This window comes from Haliotis rufescens, unplaced genomic scaffold, assembly GCF_023055435.1.
Source record: "Haliotis rufescens isolate VD_foot unplaced genomic scaffold, xgHalRufe1.0.p SCAF_94, whole genome shotgun sequence".
NCBI lineage: Eukaryota > Metazoa > Mollusca > Gastropoda > Lepetellida > Haliotidae > Haliotis > Haliotis rufescens.
This window is the reverse complement of record NW_025964388.1, coordinates 357,971-380,330: the sequence shown is the minus strand read 5'-3', so window position 1 is coordinate 380,330 and position 22,360 is coordinate 357,971. Positions and strand designations below refer to the sequence as shown.

The following is a 22,360-nucleotide window of genomic DNA, read 5'->3' as shown; positions in this document are numbered from 1 at the left end:
TGTCCCCCGCCGTGATATTGCTGGAATATTGCTAAAAGCGGCGTAAAACCATACTCACTCACTCACTCACATACATGTCACAAGAATTGGTTTGTAGGGAGTTTGATCAGCCATTTGATAAAATATGAGGAACCTAAGGCTTTACAAAAATGATAATTTGTTCCAGAAGAGCCTGGGAAAGTCTGTTTTGATGCAGTTCCTGGCCTTACAACAAACACTGGAGTCCTGATACTCGGGCATAATCCTTTGGAGTCAGACCATCACTGTCTGGTACAGAGGGATCAGCGCCTTTCTCAAGGAGTATCTTAATGCTCAGTTCACAATATCTTTGTTTGGCAGCACTGTGTAACGGGCTACGGCCATATTTATCTCTTGCACAAGGATCAGCCCCTTCCTCCAAAAGAACCATCACCTTTTCTTCACCACATTGTTCCATTACTGCATAATGTAAGGCACAACGCCCTTCTTCATCCACTGCAGCTACGTCAGCTCCACTGTGTAAGAGGAACCTCACATTGTCTTTACAACCTCTTCTAGCCGCATAGTGCAAAGGGGTGCATCCTTCCCCATCAGTTGCATTTAAGTCGGCACCTTTCTCTAAAAGTCGAGTGAAAGTCGGCTGTGACCTTACATGTCTTGCTGCAAGGTGCAGTGGGGTGCAGCCGTCTCTGTTGTGAACACAAGGATCCGCACCTCTGTCAAGGAGTAGCTTAACGTTGTTCTCCCCACCAAAGGCTACCACTGCGTTGTGTAATGGGGTACTACCGTGTTTATCTTGCACACCTGGGTCGACATCTCTCTGCAGGAGTATCTCCACACTCTTCCCTCCACCGCGGACTCTTGCTGCATAATGTAATGGAGTACGCCCATCTTCATCTTTCACGCTTGGGTCGGCACCATTCTCGAGAAGCATCTTCACGAGTTCTTTGCACTCGCATTCTTTCGCTGCATAGTGTAACGGAGTGCGCTTATACGTATCCTTTGCACACACATCTGCACCATTTTGTATGAGGAAATCAACGAGTGTAGTATCTCGATCGTTAGACGATTGTATTGAAAGATGTAAAGGGGTTGCCCCCTCTTTGTCAGCATGGTTTAGATCAAGACCCATGTCAACACACCATTCAACTATCTCCTCATCACCAGACTCTGTTGCATAGAACAAAGCTGTTCTACCGAGGCTGTCTAGAGCAGATACAGGAACCCTATGGACGTCTTTAAAATACGTGATTTTTTCCACAGTTTGAATAGGTGATCCTGTGGCATAATGGATGACATTCCTGCCCAAGTCATCAACTGCATGTACATCGGCTTCCCTTTGTACAAGATACTGCAGCATTTCCATATTGCACTCATCTATTGCATAATGTAAGACTGATTTTCCTTCCATGTCCTTCTGGTTCAGATCCACGCCTCTTTCACACAAGTATCCAATGGTTTCAATGTCTCCACGCATAGCAGCCTTTTGAAGACATGACCTTCCGAATTTGTCCAATTCATTAATTTCACTTCCCGCTTCAACCAGTAACTTAACTATGTCAACATGTGTGTTCCGTTCACCAATGAGAGAAGGAATCTCGACCTTATCCCTGTACAATGAAGCAAAGGCAGTGTAACCATTGTTATCCTTCTGAGAGATGGGTATGCCCAGTTTCAAAAAATACTTGACACCTTCAGGATGCTTCCAAGCGACAACTTCGTGCAGCAGCGTCCGCCCAGCACTGTCTGTTCTCCTGTCATCAATTCCTGCCTCTATGACAAGTTTCATGATGTCAAACCTCTCATACCAAACTATTAAACCAAGGACACTGTCTTCATCAAAATACGAATCAGTTAGCGCTGTTTCATTCAGGAACTTGGACGGGGTAATACCTCTGCTTTTGAAGTAGTTAACTAGTTCTTGTACACAGTCTGCTCCACCATATGATGCAGCTTGTTGCAGAGGTGTAGTCGCCTTCCAGATGTCTTTGTCCCCAGATATAGAGTACCTTTTCAACGGATCAACATTTGGTTTTGGAAGGAAATATCTGAGCAGGGTAGCATCTTCATGGGCAGCTGACAACCATACTAGAAAGCTGATGTCATTGTGACACCCTGTTGTATGCAATACACGGGTGATATCCCAATATCGTGATAAGTCACTGTCAAGCTGCCATCCCTTATTTCGGTGTATGAAACGTAACTGGTTCTTTCCTAGTTTATCCAATATCATTTCTAGATACATCCTGAACAGGCTTAAGTCTTCACCACTTCCATTCAGCTTGGACATCATAAGTTTAACTAAAGTGGTATTTCCACGCATTATGGCAAGGCCAAATAAGCCACCAACATCGTTGATGGTTTCAACATTATGTTCAACTCGTTTAAAGATTGTATGTGTTAAGTTGTCGTCTATGGATTGTGAATGACAAAGGGACCTGAAGCAATTTTCATCTGGAACTGCTCCCAACTCAAGTAAAGTCTTGACACAACTATTATCATCCATGTAGATAGCACATGCCAGAAGGTTTGATGCATGTTTTGAAGGACTGTTTACTCTTGAAAGGGCATACTTCAATACATATTCAAGCTTTCTCAGAAGGACTGCTGCCAACATTGTGTTATAGGTAAATAGATGCACATTTTCTTCTTCTTTCAGTGGATGTGGAACAAAGACGGATGTTGGTGCATGTTCTTGCAGTAACAGTGTCCTCATCGTTTCTTCGGGCCATGATTGTACTAACTGCTGTACAAATTCCTCATCTTGTAGTGATGGGTGACTCAATATACAAGAATCAGGACAATCTTTTATCATAAGCAGGTCTGTAATGTGATCAACAAGCACATCAAAGTGTTCCTTTGGTAGACTAACATGTAGAGTATCTTCGTCTGAAGAAGATGAATTCTCTTCTGATTGTGTTCGAACTAGCTCCACTAACATGTGTGCAGGACATGCATCGATGCAGATGTCTAGGTACTTCCTAGAAATACTGATAAAGACAGAGTCAAAGACAGATTGATGTTGAAAGCCATATCCACTCCCGTTGTGGGTTAAATAAACGCCACACAAAGACTTAGCTTTTTCATGAAAGTCATACAGGGTAAGATCTCGTGGTACATTGTGACAACATTCTCTCAGAGAATTGATGAGAGGTTTTAGATAATCATCCTTTGCATGTGCTTGTCTGTCTTCCAAGTACCCTGTGCTCATCAAGACCGTTAATAGAACCAGGTAACCTGTACCATCACATTCCTGGATTCTGTCTATCTCCTCAATAATAAACTCATGAGGATTGTGAAAAAAGTCGACCCCTTTTTGTCTTGCTGATTTGCTGTTGGCATAGAAATTACAACACTGAGGAAATCCGAGGGAAGCATCCGTCTTGACTATTTCACTTAGTTTGTTGTCTCCAACATTTAGCTTGCATATTCGTATAAGCATTTTCTTTTTCTCATTTGTGGTAAGGGAATACCTGCGGTCTTCTAGATTGATAAACCTTGCGTTCTTCATGAGATCATACTCCGCCAATCTTCTCTTGCACAACGCAGCTATCTCTGATCTTGAAGTCATGACAAACAGAATATGTCTAGATTTAGCTTGAGGCCACATCATATTAAAATATCGCTCACAATTCTCTAGTTGTTTAGGGTCTTTGTTGCTTGCCCCGTATATGTCGTCAATCAACATGACAAGTTTACGGTTACTGGTGTTTTGGTTTTCTAATCCTTCTTCCTTCTTTGGGGTTTTCTTTGGGATACAATCCCATTGCTGCCATGCTGATAAGACCACTGGTACCCTATCATATGCCTTTGCAATATACGAAAGTATCCGTAGTCCTAATGTTGTTTTACCAGAGCCAGACTTTCCTTCTATGAAAATTAAGCCACTCTGCTTGAGCAGGTGGTTGGAAGATCGCTCAGCGCGTGTGGAAACATGCGGTTTAGACTCTAGGAGCTTGATGCGTTTCCGAGTTGAAACTGAAATGTTGAAAGAGCATAGTTGAAAAAGAAATATGATAAATTATCGTTATTTGTCATAAAGTCTGATAGGTCAGTCTCCATCTTCTAAAGAGTTAAGACCCTGGCTGGAACGGTCCTGGTCACGTTGCAATTGACGTGACTCGCACTATGAGTAACGTGACCAAAAGTCCACTGGTAGGCACACGAGGGAAAAATTGTCACCCAAAAACATTTCGTAAGAAAAACGTCATAGTGCATATACAGTCGTAACGTGTGCTGTTAGCGGAGACGCGTGGTTTTGCCAGATGTCTCACTATGGTCGTGTTGGTTCACGAACCTCTACCTCCGCTACAGAGTCCATAAAACAAGTTGATTTGCACTTATTCACCTGGACCCGTTCCTCAAAGCTATCTTTGCACTAAGACGATAGTACGTCACATACTTTAACACTGACTTACAACAGTCGCAGGGCTAAGACGATTATACCTCATATACTTTAACACTGACTTACGACAGTCGTAGCGATAAGACAATCGTACCTCATATAAACTTTAACACTGACTTAAGACGGTCGTAGCAATAGGACGATCGTACCTTATATACTTTAACACTGACTTACGACAGTCGTAGTGTTAACATCGTTTCGTGGAACGGGCCCCTGGAAAATATTTAAGCATATTTAATATATATCTGACTATATATTTCCACATAAAATAACAATAGCGCAAGGGTGGCCCAGTTTTCTAAGGGGCCTAAATTCGCCGTGCAGAGTTGCGTCCCCTGGGCACTCCAGACACCTATGGTCGTGGATTCGATTAAGCACTAAGATCTGCATTTTTTAAGGCTTACCTCCCACATCTAAGCTACACGCCGTAATAAAGCTGGAATACTAGTTCAAAGCGGCGTTAGACCAAACTCACTCACTCACTCTATACTTACGGACGATGTTTTCAAATTGAGATGGGCTGTCCTGTTTGCCACGACCTGCACACAAATAAACACAGTGTCAAACTTGGGTGACTGGCCATTTTAAGTCAAGATGTATCATATTATATTCCAAACCATATTTGAAATTTCCGTGAAACATAAAAAGAACCACTCTATGTCGGATCGGCATAACTATCCTCTGACTTTTCTAACTGGGTTGTGTTGCGTTGCTAATCATAATTGACAATGAGACCGCCTCCGTGGTCTAGTGGTAAAGCGTCCGCCCGGAGAGCGGAAGGTCCGAGGTTCCAACCCCGGCCACGTCATACCAAAAGACGTTAAAAGGTGGTACTTGTTGTTATCTTGTCTGGCGCTAGGGGCTAAAACAAGGACTGGTCGGCTCGGAGTCAGGATACTGTGTCTGAGGGGGTATCCATGTTAAACTGCAGCATGGTATCTCAGTTGGCTAAAACAAGGACTGGTCGGCTCGGAGTCAGGATACTGTGTCTGAGTGGGGTATCCATGTTAAACTGCAGCATGGTATCTCAGTGGGCTAAAACAAGGACTGGTCGGCTCGGAGTCAGTATACTGTGTCTGAGGGGGTATTCATGTTCAACTGCGGCATGGTATCTCAGTGGGCTAGCACTATAAATCGGCATCAGTACAAGCAGCCACACACACACGTGCATGCACGTCGCTATATAAGTGCAATAATCTTGGACCCGACGTTAAACCCCATTTCACCTCACATAATTGACAATGATAACAGAAATACACTCGTCCTTTTGTTGTCACATATTAACTCGCTTGCACTGATTATAAGGCTTATAACCGGAAACGAGTTTGTAAGTACTGCAGCCTGACAATCTACGTTTCAAATTCAATTGGCATATTCATATTCCGGACGCCAGCACAAGTGAACTGAAATACGAGGAAGGAGCTCGTTTCCGTAGGACTGGGTCAATCTGAATAATGTCGCGCCACGCATCGATCACGTGACTTTTGAGTTAGTGAATCTGTATCTTCTGAACAAGACGGAACTGAGTCATTCAGCATAAAAAGAGTGAGTGAGTGAGTGGGGTTTAACGCCGCTTTAACAGTATTCCAGTTACATCGCGGCGTGTCAGCTTAATGTGGGAGGAACGCCCGAAGTGATGCAGGTCTCAGACGTTTACCACTTCGGTGAAACCCACGAGCACGGGTATGGTGCTGACAAACCTAGAAACATATAGCAGTAGAAGAACGCTAGTTCAAATGAAATATTATGTTTATGAATACGGTCCATACGTTTTATTTGATCGATGATAAATTTGACAATGAACGTGTACAATAGCCCGATACCCTTCACAATAGCCCGATACCGTGTACAATAGGCCGATACCGTATACAATAGCCCGATGCCGTGTACAATAGCTCCGATATCGTGTACAATAACCCGATACTCTTTACAATAGCCCGATGCCGTGTACAATAGGCCGATACCGTGTACAATAGCTCCGATATCGTGTACAATAGCCCGATACCCTTTACAATAGCCCGATGCCGTGTACAATAGGCCGATACCGTATACAATAGCTACGATATCGTGTACAATAGCCCGAAACCCTTTATAATAGCCCGATGCCGTGTACAATAGGCCGATACCGTGTACACTAGCTCTAATATCGTGTACAACTGCCCGATACCCTTTACAATAGCCCGATACCCTTTACAATAGCCCGATGCCGTGTACAATAGCCCGATACCGTGTGCAATAGGCCGATACCGTGTACAATAGGCCGATACCGTGTACAATAGCTCCGATATCGTGTACAATAGCCCGATACTCTTTGCAATAGCCCGATGCCGTGTACAATAGGTCGATACCGTGTACAATAGGCCGATGCCGTGTACAATAGCTCCGATATCGTGTACAATAGGCCGATACCCTTTATAATAGCCCGATACCCTTTACAATAGCCCGATGCCGTGTACAACAGCCCGATACCGTGTACAACAGCCCGATGCTGTGTATTATAGCCTGATACCGTGTACAATAGCCTGATACCGTGTACAATAGCCCGATACCCTTTATAATAGCCTGATGCTGTGTACAATAGGCCGATACCGTGTACAAAAGCTCCGATACCGTGTACAAAAGCTCCGATACCTAGTACAATAGGCCGATACCGTGTACAATAGCCCCGATACCGTGTACAATAGGCCAACACCGTGTACAATAGTCCCTATAACGTGTACAATAGCCCCGACACCGTGTACAATAGCCCGATACCGTGTACTATAGCCCGACACCGTGTACAAATACTCGATACTGTGTACAATAGCCCCGATATCGTGTACAATAGCACGATACCGTGTACTATAGTCCGATACCGTGTACAATGGCTCCGAGAACGTCTACAAATACCCGATACCGTGTACAATAGGCCGATGCTGTGTACAGCAGCCTGATATCGTGTACAATAGCCTGACACCGCGTACAATAGCCCGATACCCTTTACAATAGCCCGATGCCGTGTACAATAGGCCGATACCATGTACAATAGCCCGATACCGTGTACAATAGCCCCCTATAACGTGTACAATAGCCCGATACCGTGTACAATAGCCCCGATGCCGTGTACAATAGCCCCCTATAACGTGTACAATAGCCCGATACCGTGTTCAATAGCCCGACACCGTGTACAATAGCCCGATGCCGTGTACAATAGCCCGATGCCGTGTACAATAGCCCGATACCGTGTACAATAGTCCCCTATAACGTGTACAATAGCCCGATACCGTGTACAATAGCCCGATGCCGTGTACAATAGCCCGACACCGTGTACAATAGCCCGATGCCGTGTACAATAGCCCGATGCCGTGTACAATAGCCCGATGCCGTGTACAATAGCCTGACACCGTGTACAATAGCCCGACACCGTGTTCAATAGCCCGATGCCGCGTACAATAGCCCGATGCCGTGTACAATAGCCCGATACCGTGTACAATAGCCCGATAACGTGTACAATAGCCCGATGCCGTGTACAATAGCCCGACACCGTGTACAATAGCCTGACACCGTGTACAATAGCCCGACACCGTGTACAATAGCCCGATGCCGTGTACAATAGCCCGATGCCGCGTACAATAGCCCGATGCCGTGTACAATAGCCCGATACCGTGTACAATAGCCCGATGCCGTGTACAATAGCCCGATGCCGTGTACAATAGCCCGACACCGTGTACAATAGCCTGACACCGTGTACAATAGCCCGACACCGTGTACAATAGCCCGATGCCGTGTACAATAGCCCGATGCCGTGTACAATAGCCCGACACCGTGTACAATAGCCCGATGCCGTGTACAATAGCCCGATGCCGTGTACAATAGCCCGACACCGTGTACAATAGCCCGATACCGTGTACAATAGCCCGATACCGTGTACAATAGCCCCCTATAACGTGTACAATAGCCCGACACCTTGTACAATAGCCCGATACCGTCAACAATAGCCCGACACCGTGTACAATAGCCCGACACCTTGTACAATAGCCCGATACCGTCTACAATAGCCCGATACCGTGCACAATAGCTCCTAGAACATTACAATATACCCGAGAACGTGTACAACAGCCCGATATGGCTATAAAGTCATTATATTGATGTTTTTAACTTATTTTTGTGATACTGCACAATTCCAACAGCTTTCTCCATATCTGTAACACATGGCATGCTTTCCAAAGAAGTCACGTGACCAGCCCCTAATGCATTATGGTAGGAAATTACGTTTGAACCCGGTTTGGACGTTCAGAGGATATGATATGAACACATATTTTTTCTAAACTGTTGTGTATCAATACTGCGCCCTTTTTGCAACACAATTGTTGGAATAATGCGCCACTAACGAGATACGCACCATTTTCTCGTCACTTGCGGAATTAACGCGCCATTTTCGAGCCATTTTCGCTGTACTTTCACGGCCCTATAGCCACCATTTCGCGACAGAGAGGAAGGAACTTGTGAAATGTTATGTATGTTCCATGGCATTATGTTAAGACTTGACCTTGTGTTGACCATTTTCTTGCCTGACTAAGGAAGTTGAACTTTGGCATGCATGTTTCTACTTCTGACGTCACATGACAATTTTGGGGTGTTTTATATCCTCAGTATTTCGGGAATATTTTTAATAAAAAACTTCACTTCTTTCGCGCATTCTGGTTGATTTGTCGTGTTTCACAAAGATCGATAAAGGGGACACCTCTTCTCACAAGTTACGGAAAGGGACGAGTGTCGTCGACGAATGCTGAATGGCAAATGTTTTGGCCATAAAGTAGACAATCTCATTAAAATCAGATCTTAGTTCTCGCTGCCGCTAAACAAAGATCTGAGAACATCCCATTACGGGTCACGTCAGACCGACCTTTGGCAAACTCTGACCGACCAATGGAATTACCGACAAGAAGTCGATATTTCTCGTGCTTTACAGCACTAAATTCAAATTCGCGACTACGCTTCGAAACATATTTTGACAAATTCTCGCTTAAAAAATTGAAACCTAAACAAAAGAACGTTCTAGAATGGCTAATATATGGTCTAGATTGTATAGATTCAGTCGTTAAGCCCGTAACTATCGTTCGGAATACCCCGTTTTAACGTTTTCGAGGCTGCATGATTAGAAATCACATCCCGACTGTCACTTTCATGATCTGGTAAGGGACGCTCTGATTGGTCGGATGAAAGGTCGTTCTGACGTGACCCCTAATGGGATGTCCTCAGATCTTTGTTTAGCGGAAGCGAGAACTGAGGTCAGATTTTAATGAGATTGTAAAGTAGATTGTGTGGAATCAGGTTTTAAATGTATTTCATATTGATGTTGCTGTACAATGAGATCTGCTTGGTGTGAGAAGACAGTATTATTTACAGTGAAATAGTCTTTAAACATAATTTTAGAAATTATTGTATTAAATGTGGTATGCCAGAGATTAAAGGCTTTTCATGTTTGCAACACCGTCATTAAAGCATGGATGATGGGGCCAATACAAACATATGATAATAACCATCTACCAAAGTTTCAGATGCATCTTTGTCTACGAATCGAAACTATGATCAGTGGATACTGGCACGGCCAAGGGACGCAACTCTCCACAGCGAGTTGTGCCGCCTTGTTTGATTGTTTGTATACATTATACATCATGTTGTTTTTGTAACACTAAACTCAACATTCTTATATTATATACGCTTTTGTTAAATCTGTTTGTCATGCAGCGACTTTTCTGAGGTGAGGTGAAATTGGGTTTAACGTCGCGTCCAAGATTATTGCACTTATATAGCGACGTGCATGTACGTGTATGTGTGTGTGGCTGCTTGTACTAGTCCGGACTGATGCCGATTTATAGTGCTAGCTCACTGAGACACCATGCCGCAGTTTAACATGAATACCCCACTCAGACACAGTATACTGACTCCGAGCCGACCAGTCCTTGCTTTAGCCCATTAATACCGAGCGCCAGACAGGGTAACAACAAGTACCATCTTTTAACGTCTTTTGGTATGACGCGGCCGGGGATCGAACCCCGGACCTTCCGCTCTCCGGGCGCACGGTCTACCGCTAGACCACGGAGGCGGTCAATTTTTCTGAGTCAGTGAATGGATAAGGATATACCCGCCTTGGGAACTATACATTAAATATTGCTTTTGCTTGTTGGTTAACGCTGCACTTAGCAATATTCCAGCTACATGACGGCGGTCTGTAATATTCCAGTCTGGACCAGACAATCCAGTGATTGACATCATTAACATCGATCTACGCAATTGGGATACGATGACATGCATCAACCAAGTCAGCGAGTGCTACCCAAGAGGGATTTAAACCCAGTTTTGTCTTCACATGTGAACACATTCTCTACTGTGATGTTGTCACGGGTAAAATGAAATGATGAGGACATCATTTGTCAGGGTGGGGAAGATGTGATTTTCCATGTATATAGGTTGTCATTTCAGGTTGTTAGAATTGTGATTGTTTATAGTTTTACCTCTAATAGTATCATCTTCAAGCGTTAGCCTATAGTTATTTTTAGATCTTTGTCACGTCTATAACGGGTATAAGGGGTGACAGGTTGTGTTGTGTCATTGCCTGTCTTATGTTCTTTGTCTTGCGCGGCCCCTTGTGTTGATTGGCTTGTTTTAAAATACTACAAACTACTTGCACGTCAGCCATTGCACTTCACAACAATCAGAGCACGTCAGCGATCGCATCTCCGAGCATTTAGGACTAAACAACAAATCTAAAGGTTAGTATAATGTTTTAAGGATTGTATATATGTTATGTACTGAGTAGTAATGGTATTGGTGTAAATTGATTATTTTAGTGCATCATAATGTTTGCTAAAATGTATAATCGTGTAGTTTACATAAGTTTAATACCGTTCAGCATTATTTACATTACGCATATGCTTTAAAATGTTAGTTAAGGTGTATAAATGGTTCAATGAAAGAATGAATTAATGAACGAATGATATGACCTGGCATTTCATATACTTTATCGTCATGAAGTAATTTATACAATACCACATTCAAATGTATTTGTATATACATATGCGCATTTAGAATATTCTGAATGTGGTTTGTTTATTTTATAGCAGCGCTATATTCCTCCAGAGGAAGTGGAATAATCTACACACCAGTGTCACCCACAGGGTACGAAACTCATTATTTTGTCATTATATTGCAATTGTGTTAGATACATAGTTTCTCTATCTTTAGCATTTAATTTGTTTAACGTTCATCGCAACGTGTGCGTTAGTATGAAGTATTTGCCTTGTGTTTGTCTTATCAAGGGGTCTTATCAAGGGTCTAAGGCGCCGCGATTCGCTGTGCAGAGTTGCGTCCCTTAGGCACGCCAGAAACCTATGATTGTGGGTTCGAATCCCGGTTCGCCCCGATTATGTTTCTAGGTTTGTCAGTTCCATACCCGTGCTCGTGGGTTTCACCGAAGTGGTAAACGTCTAAGACCTACTTTCTTCCCACATTAAGCTGACACGCCGTGATATGACTTGAATACTTTAAAAGCGGCGTTAAACCAGACTCACTCACTCACTCTTATCAAGGAGTTATCGTTCTTGCATGGTTGCCTCAATTAAATGTGTTAATGATAATGTCATTATTTCTGTATGGTATTATTTATTGCGTATGTTTTCTGAGGAACGATATTATAATTACTCCTATTGTAATAGAAATGGTTTGTGATATTAATTCGTTGTATTTATTTATATATGTGTACATGTTTATCCTGAACTAGTATGTATTCCCTATACATGTGTTTCAGGGTGTCTATCTGTCAATAGACAAAGAAAATAAAGTCTCACACCCGTAGCCTGTCTGGTCTTCCTATATACCTACACAATCCCGGTTACACTACCCCAGAGGGAATAAAACCAGTTTTGTCTTCACATGTGAACACATTCTCTACTGTGCTACCCGAGGTGAAATTAAACCCACCTATTCTACCCCGGATCTTCACGCGCCACGATAAAAGGTCCCCGGCACGCTCAATAGATATAGAGTCCTTTGCAATAATGTAACACAATATATCCTGTAAATAATTCAAAATATGCAATTTCTGGTAAATACTTCAAAATGTGTATGTAGTGCTTTTCTAATGATGTGATAGTAGTATATCGTATGTCAAATGCTAACAGGGAAATATGGTCCACATTAGAGTTGAATAAATATATCCTGTAAATAATTCAAAATATGTTAATTCTGGTGAATACTTCAAAATGTGTTATTACTGGTATGGTTTGCATTTGTCACTGTTTCCGCAAGAAGAAGTTTCGGCTTGTCCCGGAATAACACGAGTTGGTCACGAATGGTATGATTTGATGATTAAAAGTGCATGATAAACCTATCCTTGAATTCCTCAAAATGTTGTTTTTTTCTGGGCTGTTCCACTTTAAGGAAAGGTAAACAGGTAAGTATTGCTTGACTAACCAGTCTGGACTCCTGGTATAGTCTGTCTGACAACTGGGACATCTGACAATTGGGAGGCTTCTCTGTTACACGCTCTCTGCTCAAGCATATACCATATGCGCAGCCCTTATAAATATAGCGCACATGCAGTGACCCGGCAGAAGCAGCCGCCTATCTTATTGGGTATGGGTTTCTAAGTGGCTATCACATGCTAGGGCCTATGATGTGAGCCTGACACGGACATGCCCCTTGAAACTGCTATTATTAACCCTGAGCAGCTATCTGTCCAGATCCCTGGACGCAGGCTTACACCAGAGGGTATAGTCTGGAAGGTAATTTAAGGTACCGACGTTTACAATATTTGAAAAACTATCGGACCTACTCCAGTCAAAGTTGGTATGAGATTATTAAACAGTCATACATAACTGGATATTACATTTAAAGACAATCGGTGCATGAATAAAAAATCTGTCTATTTAGCTATCACTATATTTCATCAACAACCAGACCTGTTCGCCACGGGTGGAACGAGCATTCATTGTAACAGCCATCTGCATAATGCTACCCCTGCGTCACAGGGCCATATGACACAGTTGAACCAATCAATGCAATCGATAGGGTGCACGGGAATCACGCACGCACGAATATGGTGTATTGGGAAGGAGGCTGTGTGGCTCTGGGTTGGTGGTTGCACAAGAGCCACCGTTTTAATGTAACGGTACAGCCCATGTTTGCCTCATATAGGAAATAAACACCACTTGCCTTTGTGTGTGAGCCTGTTGACATAAGTCGTGTCGCTTTCAACGATTACAGTCGTGGCCCGGATCTCATTTATAAGTGCTGGCTTTTGACAGTCGGAGATGACATTGTTGACAACGGCATTTCCCCCCAACATGTTGTGATCTGTCAAATGAGGTGAATTGAAGTAAACGTGGACGAATTAGCCACAAAGGCCTTTAAAGACATCAGTATTCATACAGGTATTATTGACAGGTTGACAGGTATTATTACAGAGCCGAAACTCTCTGTAACTAGTTGAACGCTTTAAATTTAATTAGAATGGTAGAGTAGATCAGATAAAAGACAGCAATCTCAAAATGCAATGTTGTTTATAGGAATAGGATCGATTATATTTATCGGCATGTATGTTGATTGTAAATATGTAGCAAATATTGTTTCTGTACATACCAGCAGTCTGTGAGGCGTGCTATGTGTCTTCAAGGTGACCAGTGGTATGTTCCGATATGCCTCTCACTGCCAACTGTGACGGAGGGAACACGGACGTAGCTCCGTGGCCACTCGTGTCATTACGGGACATGCCGAAAGGGTTAACGGAAAGGGGCGAGTGATGACGGCGACTTCCATACGGTTCTGGTTATTGCCTAGACTGGAGCAGTCTCCACTTCATTAAATCATCAAGTGAAATATGTGTTGTGAACAGGTTCCACAATGAAGGAACACCCCCTTGTAGTTTTATTGCTTCGCTGACACGAATGGTTGGATAAGTTTACTAACTCAGTGAAGTTCACTGTCCACTCACACACCAACATGTTAGTAGTCTTTACAAACCAGTCAGTAAATATTTACTCGTGAGACAAGTAGGTGGCCTATTGTAGATTACTAATTACTATTAGTAATAAGATATTACTATTCATCTTTCGAAGAACGATTGTCCCCATAAAGATTCCGGGCTAGAATTGGTCTTCAGCAACCCATACTTGTCGTAAGAGGCGACTAACGGGATCGGTCGGTCAGGCTCGCTGACTTGGTTGATGCACGTCATCGTATCCCAATTATCGATGCTCACGATGTCAATCACTGGATAATCTGATCCAGATTGCGGCTTTAAACAACAAACAAACAAATCAAAGAACGACTGGTTTAAAAATAGAATTCTACAAATTTAATAAGTGATATTTATCTACACTAAATATGATTATCTTCTCCTTATAATATACTAATTGCAATAGTATATTTACTAAACTTGTAGTGGGGGCACGGGTGGCCCAGTCGTCTAAGGCGCCGCGATTCGCTGTGCAGAGTTGCGTCCCTTGGGCACGCCAGAAACCTATGATTGTGGGTTCGAATCCCGGTTCGCCCCGATTATGTTTCCAGGTTTGTCTGCACCATACCCGTGCTCGTGGGTTTCACCGAAGTGGTAAACGTCTAAGACCTGCATCACTTCGGGCTTTCCTCCCACATTAAGCTGACACGCCGTGATATAACTGGAATACTGTTAAAAGCGGCGTTAAACCCAACTCACTCACCCACTCACTAAACTTGTAGTAGTTGTACTACATTTTGATAAAGGCTCGTTTCTTGATAACACTGCTCCCTTTTTGCAAAAAAGTAAACAACAAATGACAACCAGAATACAGGGGAAAGATAACATATAATGATTTTAAGTGACGTTTTAAGTTTATTTACACAATACTACAAAAAGTAAGTGACAGGTTTATAAAAAATATGGTTTTACACTGGCAAACTATATGTTACTAACCTCTCTTTTCCAGTGATATCATGTAAAGTTCATAATTTTGTCAGTGATGAAAAAATAACTTCAGCAACGGTACAAACGTTACATTGGTGTCATGAGGCCCGCCAAAGCCTGTATGGAGGTGGCACAATAGCAGGTGCCCTTCCAGGGCGACTTGAAAGGCCGCAGTGAAGGTCGTCGAGATGTCCAAAGCAATCAACATTAGCAACGCTACAAACGTTACATTGGTGCCAAAAGGCCCACCAAAGCCTGTATGGAGGTGGCACAATAGCAGGTGCCCTTCCAGGGCGACTTGAAAGGCCGAGATGTCCAAAGTGATCAGCTGACAGCTGTCTTGCCATCAGAAGCTGGAGTTATCTTGTCAACATAATATGAATATGTATATGTCAAAGACCTTTGGATTAAAAATATATATTGTTATAGGTTAAATATCAACTGTAAAGTGACTACTTTCATTATTATTTATAGTGGAACTTCCTATTTAATGAATGCAATAACTATTCGGGAATATTTCTCTACTAGGGGCGGTCGGGTAGCCTAGTGGTTAAAGCATTCGCTCGTCACGCAGAAGACCCGGGTTCGATTCCCGACATGGGTACAATGTGTGAAGCCCATTTCTGGTGTCCCCCGCCATGATATTGCTGGAATATTGCTAAAAGCGACGTAAAACCATACTCACTCACTCACTTATGAACGTCAATTTCGCGGTCATGTGACCGACCTCTCGTCCAATGCAAAAGCCGTATATCGTGTAAACTTCAAATTAAAAAAATATTCTTCAGGAACTTCAAGAGATGCTATCTTCACACCTTCCATCTGACGTTCAACCATATTATTTGAAACATCTCAAAAGACACCTAATTGATACCTAAGGAGAAAGGGTTACATTTGCAGAAATTGATGGAAACTACAACGTGTTTACTTTTCAATCAAAAGCATCTATAATACTCCATGATTCCAATCGACAACATGATACAGATGACGATACTGAGGAAATCAAACAAAACAGGAAAGTTTGATCTCTTTTGATCCTGTTACCAATGAGTGTCCATCGCCTATTGGAGTCAACACAGCTACACTAGAAGAGCAGATGCCACCTCTCCTCTTCATCCTGATACAGAGTATTCTTGTGAACCCCTGGAATCATCTCTTGCAAAACAGAGACTTCTGTTTGTATCCCTGTGTCATATCTTCCTCCAAGCAGCATCCCAAAAGTCTTATCTATGTCAGCACTCATGCGCAGCATTGGTCTCTTCATGCACCAGACAACTCGCTCACGGATCCTTCTGAATGTCCTTTCGCCACTTGGCCTCAGCATATCTTATGATCAAGTCTTAGACTTTGAAAAGGCTTCTGCTGTTAGTCAGGCCTTCAATGATGTACTTCAGCCGTAAAGTGATGGGTTTTGTCTATGGATACAGGACAACTTTGACAACAATGAAGATCTCAGTGGTAATGAAACAACACATGCAATGGGTAAGACTCCTGCAGAAGAGCACAACATATCCATCAGCACAAGGAAAGTATCAACAACCAAAATCCTTGAAGGGGGGGAATTTGGGGACATCATCAAGCCATACAAACAACCAGCTGGACAGTTTTCTTGGATGTTACATGTCTAGAGCTGCAGCTCATAGATCAGCACCATTGACAGTATGGATGCCTTGATATGCTTTGGCTTGTCTCTGGTCCATTCAACAAAATCAATCCTAAATGGCAAGGTTTCGTGTCTGAAATAACAGGAGAAGCATTGTGTGTTCCTCAATGTTATACAACCCATTCGTCCAACTCAGTCCACAGACGACTGAGGTTGTATATAGCACTATGTTCTTTGAAGACAAACAGAATCAAAACGTGGGTCAGTGTTGTGGACAATTGACGTTCGATCAACCTTTGTATGCCAAGGCTTATAAAATCAAAGCTGACAATGGTCATGTGCTTCCTCATTTGTTTTTGAGACTTGAGACGTCAGCTAATCTCGTTTCTCTGAGCTGGATGCAAGATAGTGGACTTGAAGATGCATGGGGAACTGTGTATGCACACAAATCTATTCCAAAGATGATGGAGTCCTACACAAAGACCCTGCTTGCCTGTCTCCTAACAGATGCTGCTTTGCATGAAATCTTGTTGAGGGCATGTGAGGAGTCATCAGTTGATACAGAAGTTGCATCCATTGCAAGGTCAAAAGACAAATTCACCAAGTGAACCCCTGCTTGATCCCAAAATGCTACAGAAGATGCAAGACCTTCATCTGAGTCTGCTGAACAATGACCTACAGACCTACAGACCTACAGACCTACAGACCCACAGAAGCTTGCAGTGACAGTACCCTCCAACAGTGTTACAACATAATTAAACCGAAGAAGTCTGCACTTGAAAGATCAAGAACAGGTAAACTATAGACGCAGTTCGGGGGGTCAGAACAGCACAACGAAATGAAAATGGGACGGATGGAGCAGGACGTGTGTCGCAAGCTCCGACGTTCATACAGTTTGGCCCTCACTCTATGAAGGTTCATACTCCAATGAACTCACACAAAGTGAAGGTCAATTCTTAACTAAAGCTTTATTATAGCTAAAATGGATAGAATAATCACTAAACATGTTATCAGAAATCGGCGGGCCACAGTAACTTGATAATGCCCTCATATTGCTTGACGATGGGCCATTATCACTCCCGTTGTTAGGTGACGTCATAGGGTAGGGATAGTGACGTCACGTTTAATAGTGACATCATCTGGTTTGTTCTATGACGTTTCCATATTTGTAAAAGTGGGTCAGTGACATTCGTGTTGATTGCAGTAACCAATTGCAGTTTCAAAACCGATATTGTTGTTTCTTTTTATTTGATAACAAATTTCATCCATTTTAGCTATAATAATGATTACGCTATTTTCCAGGGCATTTTCATTTGCAGAAGCCCTCGGTCTTTTCAACTGCACTCCTTCGTTGGGCAGTTAATGGGCTTCTGCAAATAATAATGCCTTGGAAAATAAGGTTATCCTTATATTAGCTTTTTTCTGATGTAAAATTTAACTCACTCACATACTCACTCGTAACTGTGGGTTGGGTCATGTATGAGGACATAATTCTCAATTATTTGATTTTTCACTTGTCAATGGTCTAAAGGAGACATTTCATTGCTATCATTCAAAGGGGAGATAATTTCATCAAAACAAGAGTTTGTGCAAGGGATGTAACTCCCATTTACTATTTGCATTGTAATAGTAATGCACATGGTTCAGCTGTTTGTTGTTTATCTGACTAACCAAAGCCAACATGTCAAGCAAGCCAAAAAAAAACCAAAACAGATGTCTCTATAAGACATGTTTCAAGGACTATCACGGTCACATTTTTATCTTTATAGTTTTAGTCATCATTATTATTTGTTTCAATATCACCACAAATGATAAAGTGATAAATTCATTGATTCGAATCGATTATTTATTTAATCTTTTTGCTTGGTTTCAAAGGTTGATTCTTTTCTTTTCAGCAATCCTGGGGGACCTTCATTCATCTCTACTACCCAAACTACGTGCAGCACCAAGTCAGATAGCGGCATTAGTGAAGAAACTGGCTTCTCATCCTGTTCCTCAAGATCGGAAAGTGACATGAAACAATCATCTGCCAAAGTGTCAACATTTATTATTGACATTATGCCTTTAACTAGCAGCAAAGATATGCATTTTGGGAGTTCTGGTAGTACTGAAATGAAAGATCATGCTGATTTTGCTATAGACGTCAAAGCAGGATCTGTTTCCCATAGTGAAAAAAATGACATGTTACCGGTTCAGTATTCCTCACAGGGATCAGAAAAGTACCCATCTACATCTGGAAGACGGTATCAGAAATCATGGAAAACAGACCTTGGTTAAAATACAGTAGAAAAGGAGATGCAGCTTTTTGTACAATATGCTTGTGTTTCAGCTCTTACCAAGATTCTCCGTTTGTGAATTGTGGGTTTGCTTATTGGAAAAAAGCTGGCACAAAACTTGCAAGCATGCAGAATTAGAAGCTCATAAGATGGCTGCTGAAAAAGCTCTCAACTTTATTTACACAGTAAACATCAAGGTAGCGATATGGGTCAAAGACTCGATCAAGAACACACTGCAAGCGTGATAGGAACAGAGAAAGGAGTTATTTCCATTATTGATGTAATCATTGCCCTAGGTCAGTGGGGAATCCCTTCCTGTGGTAATTGGTCAAAATCTGACCAAAAGGAAGAGGCAACATTTCTTTCTTTGTTGATTGGAAAAGTAAATTTGATCCTGACCTAGATGAACATCTCAAACATGCAAAGGCTAATGCAAAAAACACTTCACCATGGATCCAAAATGAGATCATTTCGTTGTGTGAGTCAGAAATCCGTCAGAAAATATTCATGAACATTCCCAAATTCTGGAGCATCACGGCAGACGAAACTCTACTACAGGAAAAGTAGAACTGTGTCCATTATGTCAACAAAGATGTTGAAGTAAGGGAAGAATTTCTTGGTTTTGTGAGTGTCAAAAAGATGGATGCAGAATCAATTTCAACTTCAATCTTTAGAGCTGTGAGAGGCTTGGGAATGAACATGAACAATCTTGTTGGACAGGGTTATGACGGGGCGGCTGGGATGAGTTCTAGCAAGAATGGTGTTCAGGCAGCAGAATATCCAAATGCTGTGTATGTTCATTGCCGTTCACATGTTCTAAATCTTGCACTGTCTTCAGGATGTAAATCTGTCCCTTCAGTAAGGAACCTCTATGATCAGGTAACAAAGCTTACTTGGTTTCTGTCAGGAAGCGCCAAAAGAAAAGCAACTTTTGTAAATATTGAAGAAGAAAGTGATGATGATCATGGGGTCCAACTCATTCACATATTGACAAACACAGAAGATGATGAATCTGAGGTCGATCCATCTGTCTTTGAACTGAAGAAAGGATCAAGAAGAAGGGGTGTTCCTAAGTTTTGTGCTACCCGTTGGACCGCCAGAGTATCAACACTCTCTGCACTAATAGCAAAGTATCAGAGTGTTATGATGTATTGGAGCAGATTCAAGCTTCAAGCTCTGGTGATGCCAAATCTGATGCGTATTCATTCATTCGCATGATGACAGACCCACAGTTTATTGTTGCTTTGGTTGTGACCCAATTTGTTCTCAGTTTCTGCAGCTCTGTTACTATGTCATTGCAAGCAGCATCGTGTGACCTTGGTACAGCTTATCATGACGGTGCTTTGTCACGAGATTGCATTTCAAATGCTCGCACAGATGATGCATGGTCTCGGGTTTTGAAGAGGATTGAAAACATTGCTGAGATAGTTGAGGTACCAGTCACTAAACCACGTTCCTGTGGAGTGCAAAGACACAGGTCAAATGCTGCTGCCCACATGGAAACAACTCCCTCTGATTATTACAGAGTTAAAGTGTTCTTTGCCTTCATCGATCATGTTGTAACTGAACTTGACACAAGATTCGATGATAGTCACAAGGCAATCATAGATGCTGAAAATCTAATCCCATGTTATCATCATCGCCTGGATGAAAATTGTGTTGACTCTTTGGTGTCATACTATGGGAAGTTTATGACAATTGCCATATCATCTGGTATAGCTGCTGAGATTGAAAAACGGAAACGTTTCTTTTCCCTCAGACCTGAAGAAGAGAGACCAACCACTGCTACAGCTTGCTTGTCTGCTTGTCCAAAAGAGATGTTTCCGGGCATTCAAATCATCTTAACTGTGTTTCTCACTACACCTGTTGGTAGTGTAGCCTGTGAGAGGTCATTCTCAACCCTTCGGCGCCTCAAACTGTGGACAAGATCATCCAGGACTGATGAACGACTGAGTGGCCTTGCCATGTTGCATACATACAGAGGCACAGATTATATTCCAATCCCAAAAGCAGTGTATGACAGAAAAAAGGACTGGCGCAAACTGAAACAATGTTAGATTATAATAACACAAGATCACTCCTCTTGAAGAATATGATATTATTAAGATGTTTCATTTAATTGTGTTCAATGTTTTGCTGAAATTTGAAGATGTTTGAAATCTGTGTCAAATAAAATTTACCTTTTTAGTCATTTGTGTTGTTTTTTAAAAAGTAAATTGCACTTCAGTTCACTACATAAGACAGTTTTATTTGAATCATGAAAATACAAGTTGGGGACACGTGATACTTGTACGTAGTTATCACTTTTTAACCCTAATCGCCGTGACCTGTGACTCATCTATATTTGGACTTGGAATTTCCAAGGCGGAACGCATGCTCAACGACCCACGCCTTCGGGCCAATATGGCGGCGATAGTGGTAGTAAAGCTGGATGATGAAATTCAACAACAAAGTGTTTGGAATTCGTTACCATAGTAAAATAGATGGACACATGTTTATCAATTTGTAAAATGACTGATATACTGGTATTAAAGCGTTTTGTAAATTACCTAAATCAATTTCTAGTGGTTTTACGCTTTGACTGTAACATGTTCAGAATGTTTGTGTTTGACGTATCATTGGCCGTTTCTAGTTTTCATTTTTAACTTACTTCTTTAGCCGTTTTGGCTTTGACATCCATGTCAGTTAAGTGTTTTGGTTTGGTGTTTCGACCTGTACCCCCAATGTTGCTTTATGGATGCTATCAATGTGTGTTGTATCAATGTGATGGAATGGAAACTGTACATGTGTTGGCGTGTAAGCGATCCTGGTGTTAACCCCAACCACATTGTGCGAGGAGACTGTGGCCGATATCCATTATCTATCTTCGGGGGCGGTGGGGTAGCCTAGTGGCTAAAGCGTTCGCTCGTCACGCCGAAATCCCGGGTTCGATTCCCCACAAGGGTACAATGTGTGAAGCCCATTTCTGGTGTCCCCCGCCGTGATATTGCTGGAATATTGCTAAAAGCGGCGTAAAACCATACTCACTCACTTGTGTATCTTTTGATACAAAAGCTGCATTAGCTACTGCCTGAAGTTTGTTTCCAGGCCTGAATTATCCAAAAACGTGTTTTAACATGCTGTTAAGGCATCTAAAGACAAACACAATTGGGTTTCGAAATGCTAATATATCC

At 42.2% G+C, this 22,360-nt stretch overlaps 1 protein-coding gene and 1 long non-coding RNA gene across 2 annotated transcripts; one reads left to right on the top strand and one right to left on the bottom strand.

Annotated features, from left to right (window-relative positions):
* On the bottom strand, positions 1-14,133 carry LOC124137677. Its single transcript, XM_046504080.2, has 4 exons — positions 14,006-14,133; positions 13,580-13,720; positions 4,879-4,923; positions 1-3,957 (listed from the first exon to the last, which is right to left on the bottom strand). The coding sequence occupies exons 2-4, from the start codon at positions 13,710-13,712 to the stop codon at positions 206-208; spliced, it is 3,930 nt and encodes a 1,309-aa protein (XP_046360036.2). The 5' UTR covers positions 13,713-13,720; positions 14,006-14,133; the 3' UTR covers positions 1-205.
* LOC124137678 lies at positions 10,956-12,700 on the top strand. The gene is made up of 3 exons (XR_006861549.2): positions 10,956-11,139; positions 11,488-11,545; positions 12,174-12,700. It is a non-coding gene; the product is annotated as an uncharacterized LOC124137678 (long non-coding RNA).
* Positions 14,134-22,360: the final 8,227 nt, after the last annotated feature.